The sequence below is a fragment of the Triplophysa dalaica genome, chromosome 18 (assembly GCF_015846415.1).
Source record: "Triplophysa dalaica isolate WHDGS20190420 chromosome 18, ASM1584641v1, whole genome shotgun sequence".
NCBI classification, from domain to species: Eukaryota; Metazoa; Chordata; class Actinopteri; order Cypriniformes; family Nemacheilidae; genus Triplophysa; species Triplophysa dalaica.
Window position 1 is genome coordinate 19,664,306 of NC_079559.1, and position 18,660 is coordinate 19,682,965.

The 18,660-nt window shown below is 37.6% G+C and overlaps 1 protein-coding gene across 1 annotated transcript in view; it reads right to left on the minus strand.

Annotated features, from left to right (window-relative positions):
• Positions 1-17,792, minus strand: part of nr6a1a (nuclear receptor subfamily 6, group A, member 1a) — a 91,162-nt gene extending 73,370 nt beyond the window's left edge. The window contains exons 1-2 of the mRNA XM_056729908.1: positions 17,598-17,792; positions 15,989-16,030 (exon numbers count right to left, since the gene is read on the minus strand). Coding sequence (XP_056585886.1) covers positions 15,989-16,030; positions 17,598-17,643 — 88 coding nt within the window. The 5' untranslated portion in view covers positions 17,644-17,792. The remainder of the gene's footprint in view (positions 1-15,988; positions 16,031-17,597) is intronic.
• Between the last annotated feature and the right edge of the window lie 868 nt (positions 17,793-18,660).

The window sequence follows — 18,660 nt, forward strand, 5'->3', positions numbered from 1 at the left end:
GTTGCTTATCCTTCTACGTTTAGCAAAGCTAGGGATGACACGAAGAACGCCGAGAGAAGGAAAGCTGAAAGGAGAGTGCAGCCTCAGCAGTAGATAAGGACATCTGCAGCTGAAGTTAAGCGGCACACGAAGCACGTTAAGTTCAAGGTGCGAAAAGGAAAAACAGAGAGAGTGAGATGAAACAGTATAGCTATGATAATGCTCTTAACACACACAATGGGAAAAGAGTTGGGGATGTGGCACTGCCGGCGTTGTGCTTAATGCTTTCTGCCCGGCCTGTCAGCCCACTCGCTCGCTCTAATCCACTGAGCTTTAGCTCCTCTTTGAAATGTGAACGAAGAAGCTCCCTGATTTCTTTAAGATCAACGCACTTTCAACGTCTTTTCCGCTAAACTCTAAATTGGGAGGAAGCGCTTAAGTCAAGTACTTCACGAAAGCCTCATTAGGGAAAATGAGCGCATGACGTTCGCGGTTTTGAGGCGTTTGACGCATCGGGTCGTGCACAGCGACGGGAGCCGGTCGACCCTTAGGCCTTTTAGGCTGCGATGCATCGAAACTAGGACGCGCCCGTCATTACCAACGAATCAACTTTGCTCACTCAGAGGGGAGATGATATAAGACGTGCATTCCAGTCACATCACATCACACGCGGTGTAGATGTGGCGTTCGGCTGACTCGTGCGGTTTTTATTTATAAGAGTGTGCGTGCATGTGTGCTTGATGGATGTCGCAGGATAACAAGCTGCTTCTGTGATGGGTGGTGACACGCACGTAGAGAAAAAGCGTACACGAAGAGTTAGTTCTTAGTAATTGACTCAATAATTTCTTCCTTTCCACACGCGTATTAGGGAGACGTGTGGGTGCGTGTGGTGATAAAGAGAGCTCGGACGAGAGCGATGGAGATTAGCTTCAGTTTGAAGCCAACGCTGTGGCAGCGTGGCGTCTACGAAACAGATTAATCCCGGATTAAACATCTGAATCAAGAGTGCGCGCTTGTTAAGCTATTATTTTGCACGTCCTTGGGCAAACGGTAATTTAGCGGCGTATCGCATAATCAAGGTTACTTCACGCTTTAGTAAGCTTCCAATAATTGAGAAATAAGTCGTGGAAAAGAATGTGGTTTCAGTACGCACAGCATCGAAGATTTTACCTCATACATTTTACGCTCATCTTTTCACTGACTAAAGAAAAACTGTCAATGTATAACAGTCGAAGTTTTTTTAACGTTATTCTACTGTTTATCTAAAATGGTCAAATATCTAGAAATTCTTAAATAAATATACATTTGAGTAGTTGAGGAATAAATCATACATGAATTTGGTGTCACATAGTGAAGTTTTGTAAACAAATTTAAATTATACGTTAAGTTAAACGTTAATATTACATTGTTTTATACTTTTAATATTTATATGAATCATGTAAAATAGCATAAGAGAGATTACTATTCATTGTTGCCGTCACACCATGGGACATATTTTAATTTTAGTCTGTCAACTTGACAAGGAAATTTGCTTTTTTTAAGCAAATACAGCGAAGGGGTAAGAGAATAAAACATCACATTTAGTTATTTAAGAAAAAGGTTCAATTAAAGTAAAATTCAATTTAATTTAGTTAGCAGATTTTCACTAGATGTTTTTTGCTTGTTTTAAACGTAACCTATTTTTTATATTTACTCTTAAAAAAAAAATATCTTTCCTTGTCAAATAAATGTATCTTTATTTATTCGCACTAATAAACAAGACAAAGTAAGAAATCATTTTTGCAGATCAATCCCAATTTTAAAAGTGTCTACGCATTGAGTTTTCACGGATACTTGCACAAAAAAAACCTTCACCACAATGTTTGAGGAACATGAACACAATCCAATCTCACAGGTCTCATTCTGCGCATTCCTCATTTCAAAGGTATCTGTTTTTTGACACACGCTGTAAATAGGTCAGTGTCTATGTGACTGTCTCTGTCTATCTTGCAGAACGCCCCGTGAGTTTGACTGACGGAGAGACGCGCTGACGGAGCGGAGAAAGCAGTGCGGCTCTGACCCCGAACAATGAGCCTCGACGTGACGGGAGCAGAAAGACGCCATCATGGAAATGTCACGGCCAACATCAGAGACCCGGCAGCCTCTTCTTTCATTTCTTAATCCAGGAGCCTCATCTCCTGCGTGTCATACATATTCAGCAGCTCAAGTCCTTACCATTCTAATGAGGGCGAGACTAGCGGGCTATAAAAGAGAGATACGGGAGGTGGGTGGGTGCGGGGCTAAAAAGAGAGAGGAGAGACGCTCTTTGAACTCCTGAAGAGTGAGCGATATGATCATGAAGAGATCAGGAGAGATGGATCAGATTAATCTGATTTCATTTCAGACTGCATAGATGGCCGGGGTAGTCGTGCTTATTTTGAATGTCGCTTAAAGAGATTGTACTGTTTTATAAGTTACATTTCAAACTTTTATTTACTCTACACAACACAGGCTGAGGTGTGTCGTTTTTGTGAGGTACAGTAAAGGTACAGTTCACTCCAAACTGAAAATGCTGCTGTCCTTTCCTCACCCTTATTGTGATATACCCATTACTTCCTTTTTCTGAGGAAAGGTGGAAGGTAAAATTTGGAAGAATGTTTCCAAACAGTTATCATTCATTTGCATCTTTTCTGTTCCATGGAAGAAATGAAGTTATACGGGTTTGTCACAACATGAGGGTGAACAAATGACAATAACATTTTTCGGGATGAATTATGCAGATACTAGTAAAATCCAGACTTATTTAAATTATGAAAGTTTGATGAAACATGAAAGTTTGATTTCAATTTTGACATTCCATTGACATCCCACATAAGGTTATATTTAAGAATGTTCTTTACATTATGTAGTATGATTTTACTTAAAAAAAGAAAAAAAATGACTTTAGCTGGGTTTTCACAAGCAGTGTCACATATTATACAATCTGAGTCAGTGCTCAGTACAGTACTGTACAAAGATTCAAATTTTTATATTTTTAATCGTTTGGTTAACTAAACTTTATATTGCTGGTAAACGATTAATCGCGATTAATCGCATCCAGAATATACGTTTGTGTTTACATAATATATGTCATGTACTGTGCGTATTAATTTTGTGTTTATTAACACATAAACATACATGTACATATTTATGAAAATATAAAATAAATAATTGATGTTTATATATTATTTCAATGAGATATTAATATAAAAACCGACATGCAAATAATGCAAACACATGTAAATTCCTTAATATATATATTTATGTCAACATCTAAATACACAATCAATATGCAATGTACCCTTGACATATATTATGTAAACACAATTTTTTATTCTGGAAGCGATTAATCGTGAATAATCGTTGAACCTCTCTTAAAATTGACAATATAAATCTTTAAAGTTAACATTGTTAACAGCTAGTTGAGAAAACAATAAGTTTGATTGACGTGAAAGGTGAAAAAAAAACATTGGGGAGGGGGGGACCATCCGTTTGTCTGACCAATAGCAGATGCAAGGTGGGGTGTGTTCAGAAAAACAGCTTGGAATTCCGCACCATACACACCATAGCTTTAGTGTCCACTACTGCTTGTATGTGAGAAAGGAAAGAGAAAACACAGGAGTATAAGAGAGACTAAAAAAGACACAGCATGCCAGACAAACAGACGGAAAGATGATTAGAGAAGATCTAAAGTAGAGATTCCAGAAGATGAATGGTGTTGTGAGCTGCTTCTGGCAAAAAAAGATAGCTAACCTGCTTTTTTTGAAGATAAATACAGCTCTCTGGATTTAAGTTTCGACTACCTTGACTACTAATGCTTCAATAACTGATTACGACTGCAACACAAAAACTAAACTGAAGCTATTCTTTTTTACTGAAAAAAAGTTGTCGCAAAACATTATCAGTAAATCAGAGAGTCCTTAGTTCAAAGGCTAAAACAGGAGACATTTCAGTTCCAACGAACCCGACTCAAGGCACATCTGCCTAAATGAATGCCCCAGTGGTGTGAAATCGGTCATTTTCATATCTCCTTAACTCTTGTAAAAAAGGGAGACATGCGCCTGAGGTGTATTTTACCCTCTTCACACGCAGAAAGCAACGGGAGGCAGGAAGCGCAACACGAAAGGCTCGCTGGACTTGCCATCAGAAGAGAAGGCGCGGCCCCAACGTTCCCTTTCGCTTTATAAACCAGATGTTTCACGGCCTGGATCTGGTTATTAAACACGAGCAACAGTGCAAAATGTACATCTAGTGCACTCAAATCGAGTTTTAGATAAGGACCGCATGCCGAGGTGTTTGAATGTATAACAGGGTGTCGAGGGATTGTGATAGTTTGACTTGCTTTCGAGGGCGCTCGGGGGCACTGGGGGGGACACAGTCGATCCATGTGTCATCCATTGTTGGTGTGACTGTGAGCAGGTGTGCAAAAATGATAAGAGAGATTGGGGTGCACTGTGGTGGGGGGGACACATACCCACACACATGAGCAGACCACCAACCGTTAAACCGAAACCAGGTGCAGTTTCAGTCATTAGCTATTCTAAGAATGCAACATTGTGTTCTTTTCATTTACATTCGCAGGTATATATTGTTAGTAAACCGGCATGCTAGGAATTCGAACCCATGACCTTGGTGTTGTGCACATTAGTACACTTAACACATTAATGCTGTAAGCATTTAGAATTGCGTTGCCTTGGACATTTTTTGTTTGAGACCGACGACGTCTCGTGTGGGAGCACCTCCAAACGAACCGCATGGACTTATATCCTCTTTCATTGTCATAGCCTGCATGATATTCTAATCAGGGATTTTGGAAATCCCTCAACATACTCAGCCCTCTTGATTTCCCTGCCAGAGCGGTGGAGGAGAGGGGGTGAGACGGAGAGAAGGAAAGAGAGCATATAGTGCACTTAAAAGTCGCCGGGATTGGTCGTGTCTTTTGGTGAAGCAGTCGAATGGGAGCATGCATTAAAAATGCACGGCCGCTTCAAAGAGTTCTCACACAGGAAACACAGAAGGTTCATATCAGGGTAAAGAGAGCGGGTGTGCAGAAAAAACTGAGAACAGGATTGTAAAAAAATAGTATAAGAAGCCTTAAGGTCTTTAGTTTACAGTTGTACTGGATTACGTCTTGATGTTTTAAATAAACTCCTAAGTCGAAATGTACAATTTTATCATTTGTAAAATGTTATGATGTTATGTTGAACAACTGATTATAACAACTAAGAATTATTCTAAAGAATTAAAAATTTGGCTTTGTAAAATTGTAATATATAATATTTTCATGCTTTGAAGTGATGTCACAATCATTCAGAAGTATAAGGGGTGATTCACATTTTGCGTCTAAAACCGTGCGAGCCACGCTGCTTTCTCGAGTCAAATGACCCTCAGTGCGCATGCGGCAATCTGAAAAGTTTAACTATTTCCATCTCGATGCGGCGCTGACGCGCCTATTAAAAGTAACGAACTTGCGAACGCAAAAGACGCGAAATGTGAAGCCCCTAAGACTATAAAATATATAGTCGATGTCGGGTGGGAACCTCGCACACTACCGCTTAAAGGTTTTAGAAATCTTTTGAATGCAGCCAATGAGAGCAAAGAATAGAATCATTTTTTTTGGTAGCAGCTTAATTCCTCTCTTTTTATTTATAATGTTACCAATTGTCTTAGATTTAATTTAGACTCATATTACCTCCTATTCGTATTTTATTGTATATTTAATGAATTTAAACTACTGAACAGTTATTGATTTATGACGTTTGTTTATGTTGTTTCCGCTGAAACCGTCTATAGGGTGATTTCCCTAAAATGTTAAAATCCTCTGTCCTAATACAACATTACACAGTTGAGCGTCCTTACAGTCCGGCGAGGTGATCATGGAGCAGGATTATCGGTCTGACAGAGGGGGAGTGTTTGACAACAAACATTATTTTCGCAATTTGGTTTGGTTAACCAACAGGCAAATAGCTTCCTAGCCATGGGCTAGAATTAAATTTTCATAATCCAATCTGAAATACGTGACATAATGTAAGCAAAACAGGTTGTGAATTCATTTTGATGTCGACCTTAAATCCATTTCAACTAAAACAAAGTTAACATTTCCCATTAACTTGCACTAGAGTGGTGATCTAAAATAAAACTTTGTGACTTCCTACATCAGTAGCTTGATCCAAAACACATCTGGTGGTTCAGCGTTCATTGTTCCACAAGTTTTTCTGGTCCCTTGGTGAACATTCAACGCTGTCGGTGAGTTTTAAACTTCTGTAACAAACCATCGACCGTTGACTGTACCCTGAGGGTCGCCAAAAACGCCGCAAACGGAGCAAATCTGAGGGAGCTTCTAGAAAACTCAGCATGGGTAATATTAGCCCACTAATTACTGCGATAAACATTCATTGCTGTCGGTGGGTTTAAAATGGACACAACTCACTGATCAATGAATGCAAACTGCGGTACAAGAACCTCAGTTGAACGCCTGAAGGAGCTGTCAGTCTAATGACAGGAAAGGATTTCTGGGAAGTGCCCTGACAACAGAGTCCTTCGCATGGACTAGCAAACGGTCATTGTGAGTAATTCATTGGGGTACGGTGAGTTCACTTTGTGTCAAAAATATTTCGCTCTATAACAGGAGATAATTAGGCTATAATTGCTTAGAAAAGAATAGTTTACCTCAAAATACATTTCTGTCATTTACTCACACTCCTGTCATTCCAAACCTGTATGACTTTCTTTCTTCTGCAGAACACAAAAGAAGATATTCTGAAGATCGTTGGTAACCAAACAACACTGGACTCCATTGACTTCCACAAAAGACATTTCTCATAATATCTTTGCGAATCACACAAGAAAGAGTCATATACACATATCCCACGAGGCATGCAATTATTTTTGAAGGTTATCTGACTTTTCATTTTTTAAAGTTGAGTTTATTGAAGGAGGATCCTGAGCCATATCTAGGGACCAAAGTATCTTGAAGATGGGATCTTTGCCAACTACAGAGCAATCACCCAAAATGCCGTAGCATAGCTATGCAAAACATAAACTTGCTGAATAATGTTTCGCACGGCAGCCATGGGCATAAATCCCGGAGTGTTGTCCCCCCAAAACCGTTTTAAATTGTGAAAAATATATTGATGTATACCTATAATAATTGTGTAAGTCGAAAAAATACAAACGCAAAAAATGCATTTTAAAAGTTGAACTCCAGTAAGAAGGATGTTTTATAGAAGTGATTCTCTTTAATGTAGTTGATGCTGATTAATTAATAAACTAGTTGTGGCAAAAAATGCTGATTACCGATGTACTTTCCATGAATATGCTATGTTTGTCATTAAAACGTTACTTAGCTAGTTAATGTTAGCTTGTTTACAATAGCTTGTTGCACAGTGCGTCACACACTGCAACTAACACGACAAAACCGTTTCCCATGCATTGTTCTATTTGTGGCGAGCTGGCGTAATGTTAACATTAACGGCCTCAGTTAGCCACCGACACTTGCCATTCAGGTCCCGTGTCACACACAGTCGCGCACATAACGTTGACAATTTAGTGACTTTGGCACTATGTTTAGCGTATTTCAGACGCATTTTGTCCACAAAAGGTGCACAGCTTTCATTCAGCTGGAAAGGTAGTTTTCTTAGCATCTATTTCGTTCAGTGTGTGAGCGGCGGATAATCTAAACATTCAGTTGACTGTAACTCAGGAGACTTATCAACGAGTACAACACAGAATTTAAGCATCTTTCACTATTACTGACTTTTTGGGTGCAAGAACATAAACATTGATAGCTTGATTGCAATTTGTATACAACTAAAAAAAACATTGCAATAAATAGTTTTGAAGAAAAATCTGCTTTTTTATTGAACCAGAGAGAAACTGTGAAAATACCCATAATGACGCAGTCTCCATGCTACAATAATGATAGCAGCGAGGCTTTCCTCTTGTGTTCACATATCTTAATAAGTACAATTTTGACTGTATTATCTGTGTCCCCTTCAAAAATGTAAAAATAAATTTACAGCCATGACGGCAGCCAGGTACAACTTACATTTTCACTCATACACAATTTGATCCACATAAGTGCCTAGAAGAGGCATGAAAACTTCTGTAAAATCGATCTTACTAGACCAAACTGTGTAAAACAGTTTACAATGGTAATCAATTGAAGATCAATAACTGTTGTAAGCAATATTTAAACGTTCTTTGCCATAATAAGCTCCATTCACTTCTATTATATGGACACAAAAGCAATGCGGTAAGCAACGTTCTTCAAAATATCTTCCTTTGTGTTCTGCAGAGGGAAGAAAGTCATACAGGTGTGAAATGACAAAATGGTGAGTAAATGATGCAAGAATTTTCATTTAGGGGTGAACTGTCCCTTTAAGAACACTGATGTTCCTCAGTGTATAACAGACTGAAAGCTCATATAACAAAGCTTAGCACTTAAAAAGTGTTTTTTTCCCTCAGAGTTGTGCTTTGGCTGACCTCTCGACAAAACCTCTCCCCTTAATCATGCAAAAATAGATTCACCTCATACAGATGACAACTCAGCAAAACCCACAGATACATAAACATATGACACACACCAGCGTGAAGCAAAGCAACACCTTCTCCACATGCCTTTTATCTGTTCTGACCTTCCCGCCCAAGCAAAAGGAGAAACAATCTGCACACTTCTTTCAAGAAAAACCACGTTTCCAATTTTTTCAGCAGAAAGGCCGATAGAATCATCTGGAAACAATCCCAGCGTAATTGCCCCGTTTAGTTTGCTTTACGTGCTGGGAAATTTCTAACACATTGACATTTTCCAGTCGGCCTAAACCAAGCTTTCGTTTTATTTTGTATTTTCTTCTCCCCGGTCTCGCTTTTTCTTTTCTGAATTTGTCTTTTACAGTGGAAAGTGTCTGAGGTAAACGGGGGACACGACTGGGTTCGTGTCTCTCTGCCGCCCATATGGGGATTTTACAACGGTGACCAGACCAAACTGGCACTCTGTCGTGAGTCTGAGAGGAGACCTGACTCACTGGCCCATAATAGCATTAAAAGCCACAGCATGCAAACAAGCAAAGTCTGAAGAGAGCGTACTGACCACAGTCCTTGCCTCTCATTTCTTGGAGTTTATTTTTTTCAACCTTAAATTGGCCTTTTGGTGCAGAAAAGCTCACGGAGCAACTGACTACAATGCTCATTTGATGGGAATGTTTTCGATCCAGGCCACTAAATATAAATGCAAATTTCAGATAAACAGCGTATGTGTCAGATTCATTTATGTACAGGCAGAATGGTAAATTTACACGATGTGAAGCACCGTGAGGCATAAAAATCTTCTTTGTTTTAAGGTATGGTTCACCCAAAAACACAATTCTTTCATCATTTAAGTCATTCCAAACCTGTATGACTTTCTTCTGCGGAAATCACAAATGAACATATTTTGAAGAATGTTGGTAACCAGACAACACTGGCTTCCATTGACTTCCATTTTATTGACATGAAACCATTGAAACATTTCTCAAAATATCTTAATTTGTATTTTCACGATAAAAAGTGCCATATACAGGTTTTGAACAATGTGAGGGTGAATCAATAATTTTTTGGGGGGGCGAACTATCCTTTTAAAGCTGAAATCTGTCATTTTTTGATGACAGATCGCCATCTCCGTTTATGTTAATTGCAGGTTACCTAAACTTGGGTTGAAGTTAAATGACGCAAATTGGTGTTTCAAGCTTTAAAAGCTCAAATTATAAATCAGTATTATTTAAATTACATACTACGTTATACTTTTTATTAATAGATGTTAAAAATCATTAACATTGGATTATCACAGTAAATCGGGGTAAGATATGGAGACCAACTGAACCCTGTCTTCCTGTACTTTTGCGCTTAAGCCCGCTTTTTGTTCTGTGTAGGACCTACGCCGTAGCCTATGTGTCAGTTTTCATTTATACTTCAATGTCGTTTTCACGCGCGTGTTGCTTGTGTAACCAAGACAAGAGCCAAAGAAGAAGTGGCATTGATAGTGGCAAGTAAACAGTCACTTTTGTTGCAGATTTGAGATGTTTAATACAGAATCACAAATATTTTACATCTAATTCATTCGGAAATGCCTCTTTCATGTCTCTTTCACAGAGTTTTTTTACCTGAGGGATGGGGTTCAAACAGACCAATCACAGCGTTTGCAGTCCACGTAGGGTCCGCATTGTTAGATTTTTGGAGTGGTGCGCATATGGCGTAGGGCACGCGGCTCTACGTAAGTCTTACGCACCGCTATAATTTACCCTTTAGTATAATTTTTTTTATTTTCAACCAAAACAGTTCTGAATTACATTTTTAATGATATACAGGGCTTCGGCCTTCAATAACAGTGCTATGTGGACTAATAAGATAATCACACACTAAGCTACATAATGAAAAGAGGAAATGTGACTGGGGGGTTTAGTGAATGACTCACGCTAGTAACGTTCTCCACTAGCGCTCACCAAAGAGACCGATGCGACAGGAAGTGACAAGAGGAACAGTGCGACCCATTTCTGCATGACCTGGAAGAAACCTGGCAGCCTGACTCCCAGTGAGACACAGCAAACATCAAGCAAAAGGTGCTTGAAGCTTAAAAACACAGTTTCCATTAAATCGCTTAGAAACAAGGGATACTTATAATCAGAAACAACTTCCGTTTGTCTTTTAATATAAGTTTTCACTATAAATGACATAAGTGTAGATACATTAAAAATGAATGATACATTAAAAAATTCAGAACATTGATAATTGGTTTGGTTCACTACGTTGACGTAGTTCCACAATTCTGACTTATCATTATTCTACCAAAGATTACATAAAATAAGGACTGTTAGATAATTAGATAAGTTTGTCTTTACATAATACATATAATATAGGTCTGTGCACAAATACACATATAGTACACATGGGCATACATTAATGTATTCAGGAAATATTGGCGTGTATATTCATAAACATTTATTTTCATTATATTTTCCTTCTATATGCACATGAATGTGTACGTATTTATAAATGCAAAATTAAAGGGATACTTCACCCAAAATTGCAAGTTCTGTCATCATTTGCTCACCTTCGAGCAGTTCCAAATCTGTATAAATTTCTTTGTTCTAAAAACTTACATAAAGATATTTGGAAGAATGATTATAACCGAACAGATTTTGCCTCCCATTGACTCCGAAAGTAGGAAAAATGACTTTTTATTTCTTCGGTTGAACACAAAGGAAGACATTTAGAAGAATGTAAGACGGCAAACAATGCTGTGTTATAAGATCTGATCAAAATCTGTCTGGTTATAAACATTCTTCCAAATATCTTTCTCTGTCTTCATCATTACAAATAAATGTATACAGATGTGGAAGAACTCGAAGGTGAGTAAATGATGACAGAATTTGCATTTTTGGGTGAAGTATATCTTTAATATGCACAGTGGACAGACATATATAATGTTAACACAAACATTCATTGCAATAAATCGCAATTAATCATTGAACAGCCCTACAAAGTTGATCACACAACATATGCGGTTTTCCAATCCATTTTTAAAAAGGGATATAAATGGGAAAAGAAACGACGAGAGAAAGTGTGCTTTAGAGAGAGAGAGAGAGAGAGAGAGAGAGAGAGGTATGTGTTTGGCCCTGTTATGTGAGGACAGCAGAGAAGCATGTGTTGGAATGAAGCCAAATGTCTGCATCTGGGTGCCGAGTTCAGTGAGGGCACATGCTAAGCAAAAGCCTTTTCCTTTCAGCCCTCTGCTCTCTATCGCCCCCCCTGTGCTTATGAATGAACTGCACCTGTCCTCATGTGACACTTCAATTTGATTGTGTATGCTGCTTAGAATTATAAACATGCATACTCTGCGTTTTACGTCTATTTTAGCTTTTTCTTCTGTGTGTGTGCGCATTTGAGAACAATGAAGAAAGTGTGTGAACCAAGCCAGACGCCAGGCAAATAAAGAAATAAATGCATGCGTTCCATTGCATGCACAAGTCACAACACACAACCTCTGTGACAGATGCAACTGAGACTGTTACGACCTAACGCACATATCCAAACACAAACGTTTGATGCTTCCCCGGCTTTAACCCAACACCCAGCTTGCTGACTGGCCCCCTTTCCCCCTAATCCCATTGGCCACGCCAGCCACACACACCGCGTCGATTGGATGGGGAGCTGCAGTATCCATGGAAACCAGAGGGATGGATCAGGAAGTTGACTGGTTGCACAGATTAAGGGCACTACTTTTCTTTTGTTTGGGGTTTAGGCCCTACACAACTCTATTAGCACTGATACTAATGCTCAATTTAACCCACAAAACACACACACAAACCTCACAATTTAGTTTGCAGCTGGATTTGGATTAGAATGAATCAAAGCTAAAACGCATTTTTAACATCTCAAATAAATGCTCAACATAAAAACTGCTAATACATGACTGAAATGGCTATTAGACAAAGGTTATGATCAACCTCAAAGCATACTCCTTAAAAATGACATTGCTTAATACAGTTATTAAAACATTGGTATTAACTGAACAGCTGGATGGAAACGCTCACATGTGTATAAATGTTTAAGTGTATAATGATTTTGTGAATGTCTGTATTTGTGATTTAAAGCATACAAATATGTTTGTTACACATTTCTGCAAAAAATCTTTGGAAGAAATCTGAAATTTGGGATAAAATTAAATACATTCATATTTTAAAATGTCTGATTTAATGTGAAGACCATAAATTCAGGAAGGTTAAAGGGATAGTTTATCCAAAAATGAAAATTCTTTCATTGACTACTCATCCTCAGATTGTTGCAAAACTTTATAAGTTACAAAGGAAGATATCTGGAAGTATGTTGGTAACCAAACAGATATCATTCCCCATTGACTCCCATAGTATTTATTTTGCCTACTATGGCAGTAAATGGGGAATGAGATCTGATTGGTTACTGAAATTCTTCCAAATATCTTCCTTTGTGTTTGGCATGAACAAAGAAATGTATACAGGTCTGGAACAACTTGAGGGTGAGTAAATGATGACAGAACTTTCATTTTTGGGTGAACTATCCTTGAAAAACACAGCAAAAATCAGTGGTCAGGGACAGGCATTATTAAGATAACCAAATATATTTTGGTAGAGATTTAATAGCAGAAATTGTGTTTTTTCTTAAAGGGACAGTCCAACCCAAAATGAAACCTGTATAAATGTCTTTGTCTTGCTAAACACAGAGGAAGATATTTGGAAGAATGTCAGTAACCAAACTGATGTCATCTCCCATTTACAGCCACAGTAGGGAAAAATAAATGGAGTCTATGGGAGTCAATGGGGATGAGATATCTTTGGTTCCTGAAATTCTTCCAAATATCTTACTTTGTGTTTGGCAGAACAAATAAATTTATACAGGTTTGGAACAACTTGAGGGTGAGTAAATGATGATGGACTATTCATTTTTGAGTGAACTATCCCTTTAAGGAATGAGTCCCAAACTTTAGGAAACATTACAGCAAATGACCTGTGGAACAAAGACAGCGCACTGACGACATCTGCTGATCAAAGTCACTAAGTGCAATGATCTCAAAAGAAAAACAAGTGCAATGACAAAACGCTTTGTAAATTAGGGTCATTTGCAACATCCTTAATGTACAAAATGCTTAAAGTTATTATTAAATATGATTTGATGATATCATTGCATTTTTCTAGTTTGATATTTGTCCCAACCAATACGATATTTATTTGCACAAGAACCTCACACAGGACATGGCGGTCCGACTAATGTCTGGCAAATAGCAACATGTTAAATGCTCACTTATTTCCAAGTGGCTTTAACAAGGCGTATGCTAAATAAATAAATAAATGTAATGTAAAACAGCCCTGTTTTTCATACTGTTTAGGGGTTTTTAAATTCTGAAAGTGCGTCCAAAATCTCAAATAAATTCTGTGCCAGATCTCAGCCAATTTTGGGAAATTCTGTGATTTTCTTTATCACTGATGTCAGGGAATTTTGTTTCAAGTTTAATTGATAAACCCCCTTCCATAAATAACATAAAGCTAGCCAATAAATCTTCTGTTTGCTGTTTTGACGAAACCTTGCCATTTTTAAGTGTAATATGTGCATTAGCGAGTAGGTATGAGACTACATTTGCAGAAATTGAGAGAAGTAGTGATAAAATAAAAGCATAGAGAGCTTCAGTATCTTTGCGATTATGCATATGGAGATGTCCTAATATATTACACCTGCAATACTGAAATGTGTTCCTGTGGCTCAACTTCAACTGGTAGTGTGTGGCGCTAACAAATAAAGTGTCTTCATTGCCAAATGAATAAACTATTTAAATAGGCATTAAAAAAACAGATACAGTGACTTTGAGACTAAGTGTCATACAAAGTAAGTAGGTTAAGAACACAAGAATTTTCGGATGATTATAAACCAAAGGTGTATCTACACATGGAGTATCAAGGACTCAAAAGAACGAACATACCTTTTCCAAACCCCCTTTACACCCCCATCACGCTTTTACTCATAAATCAATCTCAGGTCTCAGCAACACTATAGGCCTTTCTCTGGAGCCCTGGTTTCACAGCTTCCCAGAGGTTTACATATGGCAGTCACACTAAGGTCAGCAATGACTGAACTAAAAATGACCCTTTCCTTCTACAGCTGCCCCACCTGGCACTGCAGCTTACAGACAGTAAAACACAGAAGGACGCACACAGAGGAAAAGAAAGCGAGAAAGAGACCAACAGATTCTTTAGAATGACAAAAATGTAAACAAGTAAGAAATGAACTTGAGCTGAACCTGGTCCTGAACACCCTAAATTGTGAGAAAGAGACACCAGATCACTTTCCACACTTTTAGCCAGCTTAAAATTATAAAATAATAATCCAATAATATTTATATTATATAGTATTCAAATATAAATAAAATAACCAACTGTCGTACATCTAATCATTGTGCTATATTAATAGCTTCACTAAATTAAATTGTTTCAAGCTTTTATTGTTAATGATGTTATGTATATTAAAATCGTTTAATTTTAACGTTGGATAAGACCTGTCCTACAGACCTGATCTCCAGAATAAATAAAGTACATACAGTGTTGTATCTACACAGCTGTACATGTTTAAAATAAGACAAGATAAGCATTAAAATGTTATATATATATTTCTAAATAAATATTTCTTAGTGTGATAATGAATGCATCTTTCTAGTTATGCCCAGCTCTGGAATATTTTATTGGGTAGAAATTGTGAATGGAGGAGGCCTTCAAATATTGTTGTGGGAGGACAGAAAGGTTCAGATATAATACAGCAACAACAGGGCAACCAAATATTACTTTATAAGAAACCCACCTTCACGTTGTCAGGTCACAAGCAGCCCATTTTACGGCAATGACCATGGGCACACATTCACAGGTCATATGACATCTCAGAATGCATGACAAACATACCGGCTGTGTTTGAAACCCAGTCAGTTCGAGAAACACAAAAATGCATATTTTCAAGTTTTCATGTGAAAACATTTAGTTGTGTAATAGCAAAACCATCAGATCGCCCCCTCGTGGACATGTGACGTTGTTATACCATAGCCAGACCAGGCAGCGTGGATTGACAATGGGAGTGCATTGACAAACTGCATAAAGCATCTAGCAAATCTGTCCTTTTCTAAAAATGAGCATATCAAGAGTGGTTTCACTAATAAAGATAAGAATGATCTATGCCAGGGGTTCTCAACAGGGGGGCCGTGAATGACTAATAATTGAAAAAGACAAAATGAGCAAACCAAGATAATTCTTATTATTTGTCCATTGCAATTGCCAGTTAATATAAAGCTCTGAAATATTTTACTGGGTAGATATGTTGAGTTTTTGTGAGAGGAAAGGTGTGCCTTGGAGTCAAAAAGGTTGAGAACCCCTGATCTATGCAGAGCTCGTCTGAACGAAAAAAAAAATCATTTTTACATTGTCAGAATTTAATAAAATAAACACACCTATCACATGCTCCTCTATGTCCAAAGGCACACTGTGGAAACCTGCAAACACAGACACAAAAATCTTGACTGAGACACTATTCTCTTCGCATACAGTTGCATCAGAAACATGAAACACACAAGTAGACTCATTCATACACAAAGTAAATCAGATACAAGAGAAAATCCACCATAACTGTTTGAAAGAGAGGCAGAAGTATTCTTGGGTTGTGAAAATAACAAACATCTTCAAGTAAGCCCCATCTGACCACCAAACACATGAGATCTCATACCCCACAACATGAGGCAAACGACCTTGGGCCATGACAGACAAAAAAGCACCTTAAAAGGTCAGTGGCTGTTTTTAATATAGGAATTAGGCTCTTTGCATAATGTTATACTGAAAGAAGCTCTGTTTCATCTGCCTGTGGTCTTCAGATAGCCCTCGGAGATCAAACAGCTGAATTTACAGCTCTGATCTCCCCTATCTACGTCAATTATGGCAAGGTGTCAATAAGAAACACGGCCCTGCTCAAACTCGCACTCTGCAGTTGTTGCATATTAGATAAACATCTTCTGAAGTAACTTAAAAGCAAAACAAACATTTGAAGTCACAATGAGATTTTAAAAACATATGGCAACCCGTAACATCATCGCTTTCCATGGTAATCAATACAGGACCTCTTGGCTCTGTGACATTTTGTTAATTGAGAATTTACACTAGAACAAATCAAAACAATGATGTTTAATAAAGTTTCTAAAATCCCAAACATGCAAAGATTTTTAATGATTGTCTGTTTTAAAAGACATAAAAAGAAGATTTAAAAGACCTTTAAAGTGACTACACCGCTTCATCTTTATATAACTTAAAATGTACTACAAGTGTAGGAAGTGCAACATTTCTCATGCAACGTTCACGTTCATGTTTCACAAATATTTTGACACTTGTAACCTTTGTTATGACATGCAAATGGTAAAAATGCAAATATATTATTTTAAATCAGACAGTAAGGATTGATGGAAACTCAGGTATCAGATCATAACTCAATGAAATGAAATCACATTAAGACCACATGGCATCTCTTACTATATGGGGTTCTATTGAAAAGCAGCTACAATCAAAACTTTTTTAATAAAATCTTGTTTTTTATTTTGTGGACTGCTGGTGTGCAACAATCAAGGCTATAATGACCGGCAAGACCTAGGCTGTGACCACAAATTCCTTGATGGCCTAAAATATGCTGGATGGGGGTGGTGTTACCGTTTTCCCAAGTTCAAAAGTTCACCTTTTACGAGCTCTTTAAGACCAGTGACCCGTGTACAAATAAAAACGTTCCTGTTGTTGACTCTTTTCCTCCTTAAATTATTGTCTTGTTGAAATTTTCTCCCAAGAAAATCGTGGGAATAGAATAGCCTGCTAAAGCCCTCAATACTATAAGAAGTGGCTACACGTCATGGTTACTTCAGTATAAATAATGGGAACGTGGGCCTAAATTAAAATTACTAAAGTTACTAAACTGAATAAAAATAACATAATGATCACTTTAAACAAGTTTCACGTCATTATTTCACGTGATTTACGTAATTAAATGATGTGACTGTATGACACATGAAATGACAGACATCTCACCGTTGCCAGTCGTCCCAAATTGCTTCTTAAAGTCAATCCCGTGCATGTTTTCCACAATGTCTCTTGTTTTTCTTCATTCAGCTCGCAGTCTTTCCTTTGATCCGTTCATGCCACATACAAATGAACAGGGTCAGTGCTTACAGGAGCAAACTTTAATCATTTCGCTTGTTGAGATCACACGATCAATCTCACACAACGTGCAGCGGCATCGTCAGTGTGTGTGGGCGTGGCCATCAGAGCTCCCAACATCCCGCAGCCAATCAGAGCCGCCTAAAACTGACGTCACAATCCATGTATGCTGGGTTTTGTAGGAGGCTACGACTGTTTCCTGGAGAGAACAATATAAAAATGAGATGAGTACTTAGCTGTAGAAGTTTATCTTAAACTCAACATAAATTATGTTCCACTGACATATATTTATTTTGGACATATTTATTCAGCACTGATGATCGTAATACAGGCCTACTAAAGAAAAGTACAAGGAATTTGTTTTGGTGACAGGAGCATACACAGAAACAGCAACAACAGCACACAGAGCCCATAACACAATAGAAAACAGTACACATATGATTTAAATAAGGGCCTATGGGCATAAAAAAAGAAATACAATACAAGCAACATCAGATAAAGATATAGAGAGTAAAGCTATGTGTGTTTGTAAATATTTACAAGCAACAATTAATAATACACTATTGTAGTACAAGGTATCTATAGAGCAGAATGAAATATAATTTAAAGAAATAGTTGTATAAAAATTTATATAATTCATATCGCCCTTAATTATTATTATAGAGTTATTAATTCCAAGGTGAGTAAAAAAACATTTATCCTCAGTATTTGTGTAGCCTAATATTTTCCCTCTCCATGAAATCTGGCAGTAAGTCCGCATACACCTTATTATCCTATTTGTCTCATTGTAATCCTTCCAGTAATAATTAATTAGGAGTAATAATTGTCGCTAAACGAAACAATAATATTTTCCCAATAAATTTTCTTTGTTTTTAATCAGTAGGGTAATGTTGTCTTTTGTAAAGTAGACTTTAAAGTGGAAAATGTTTAAAGA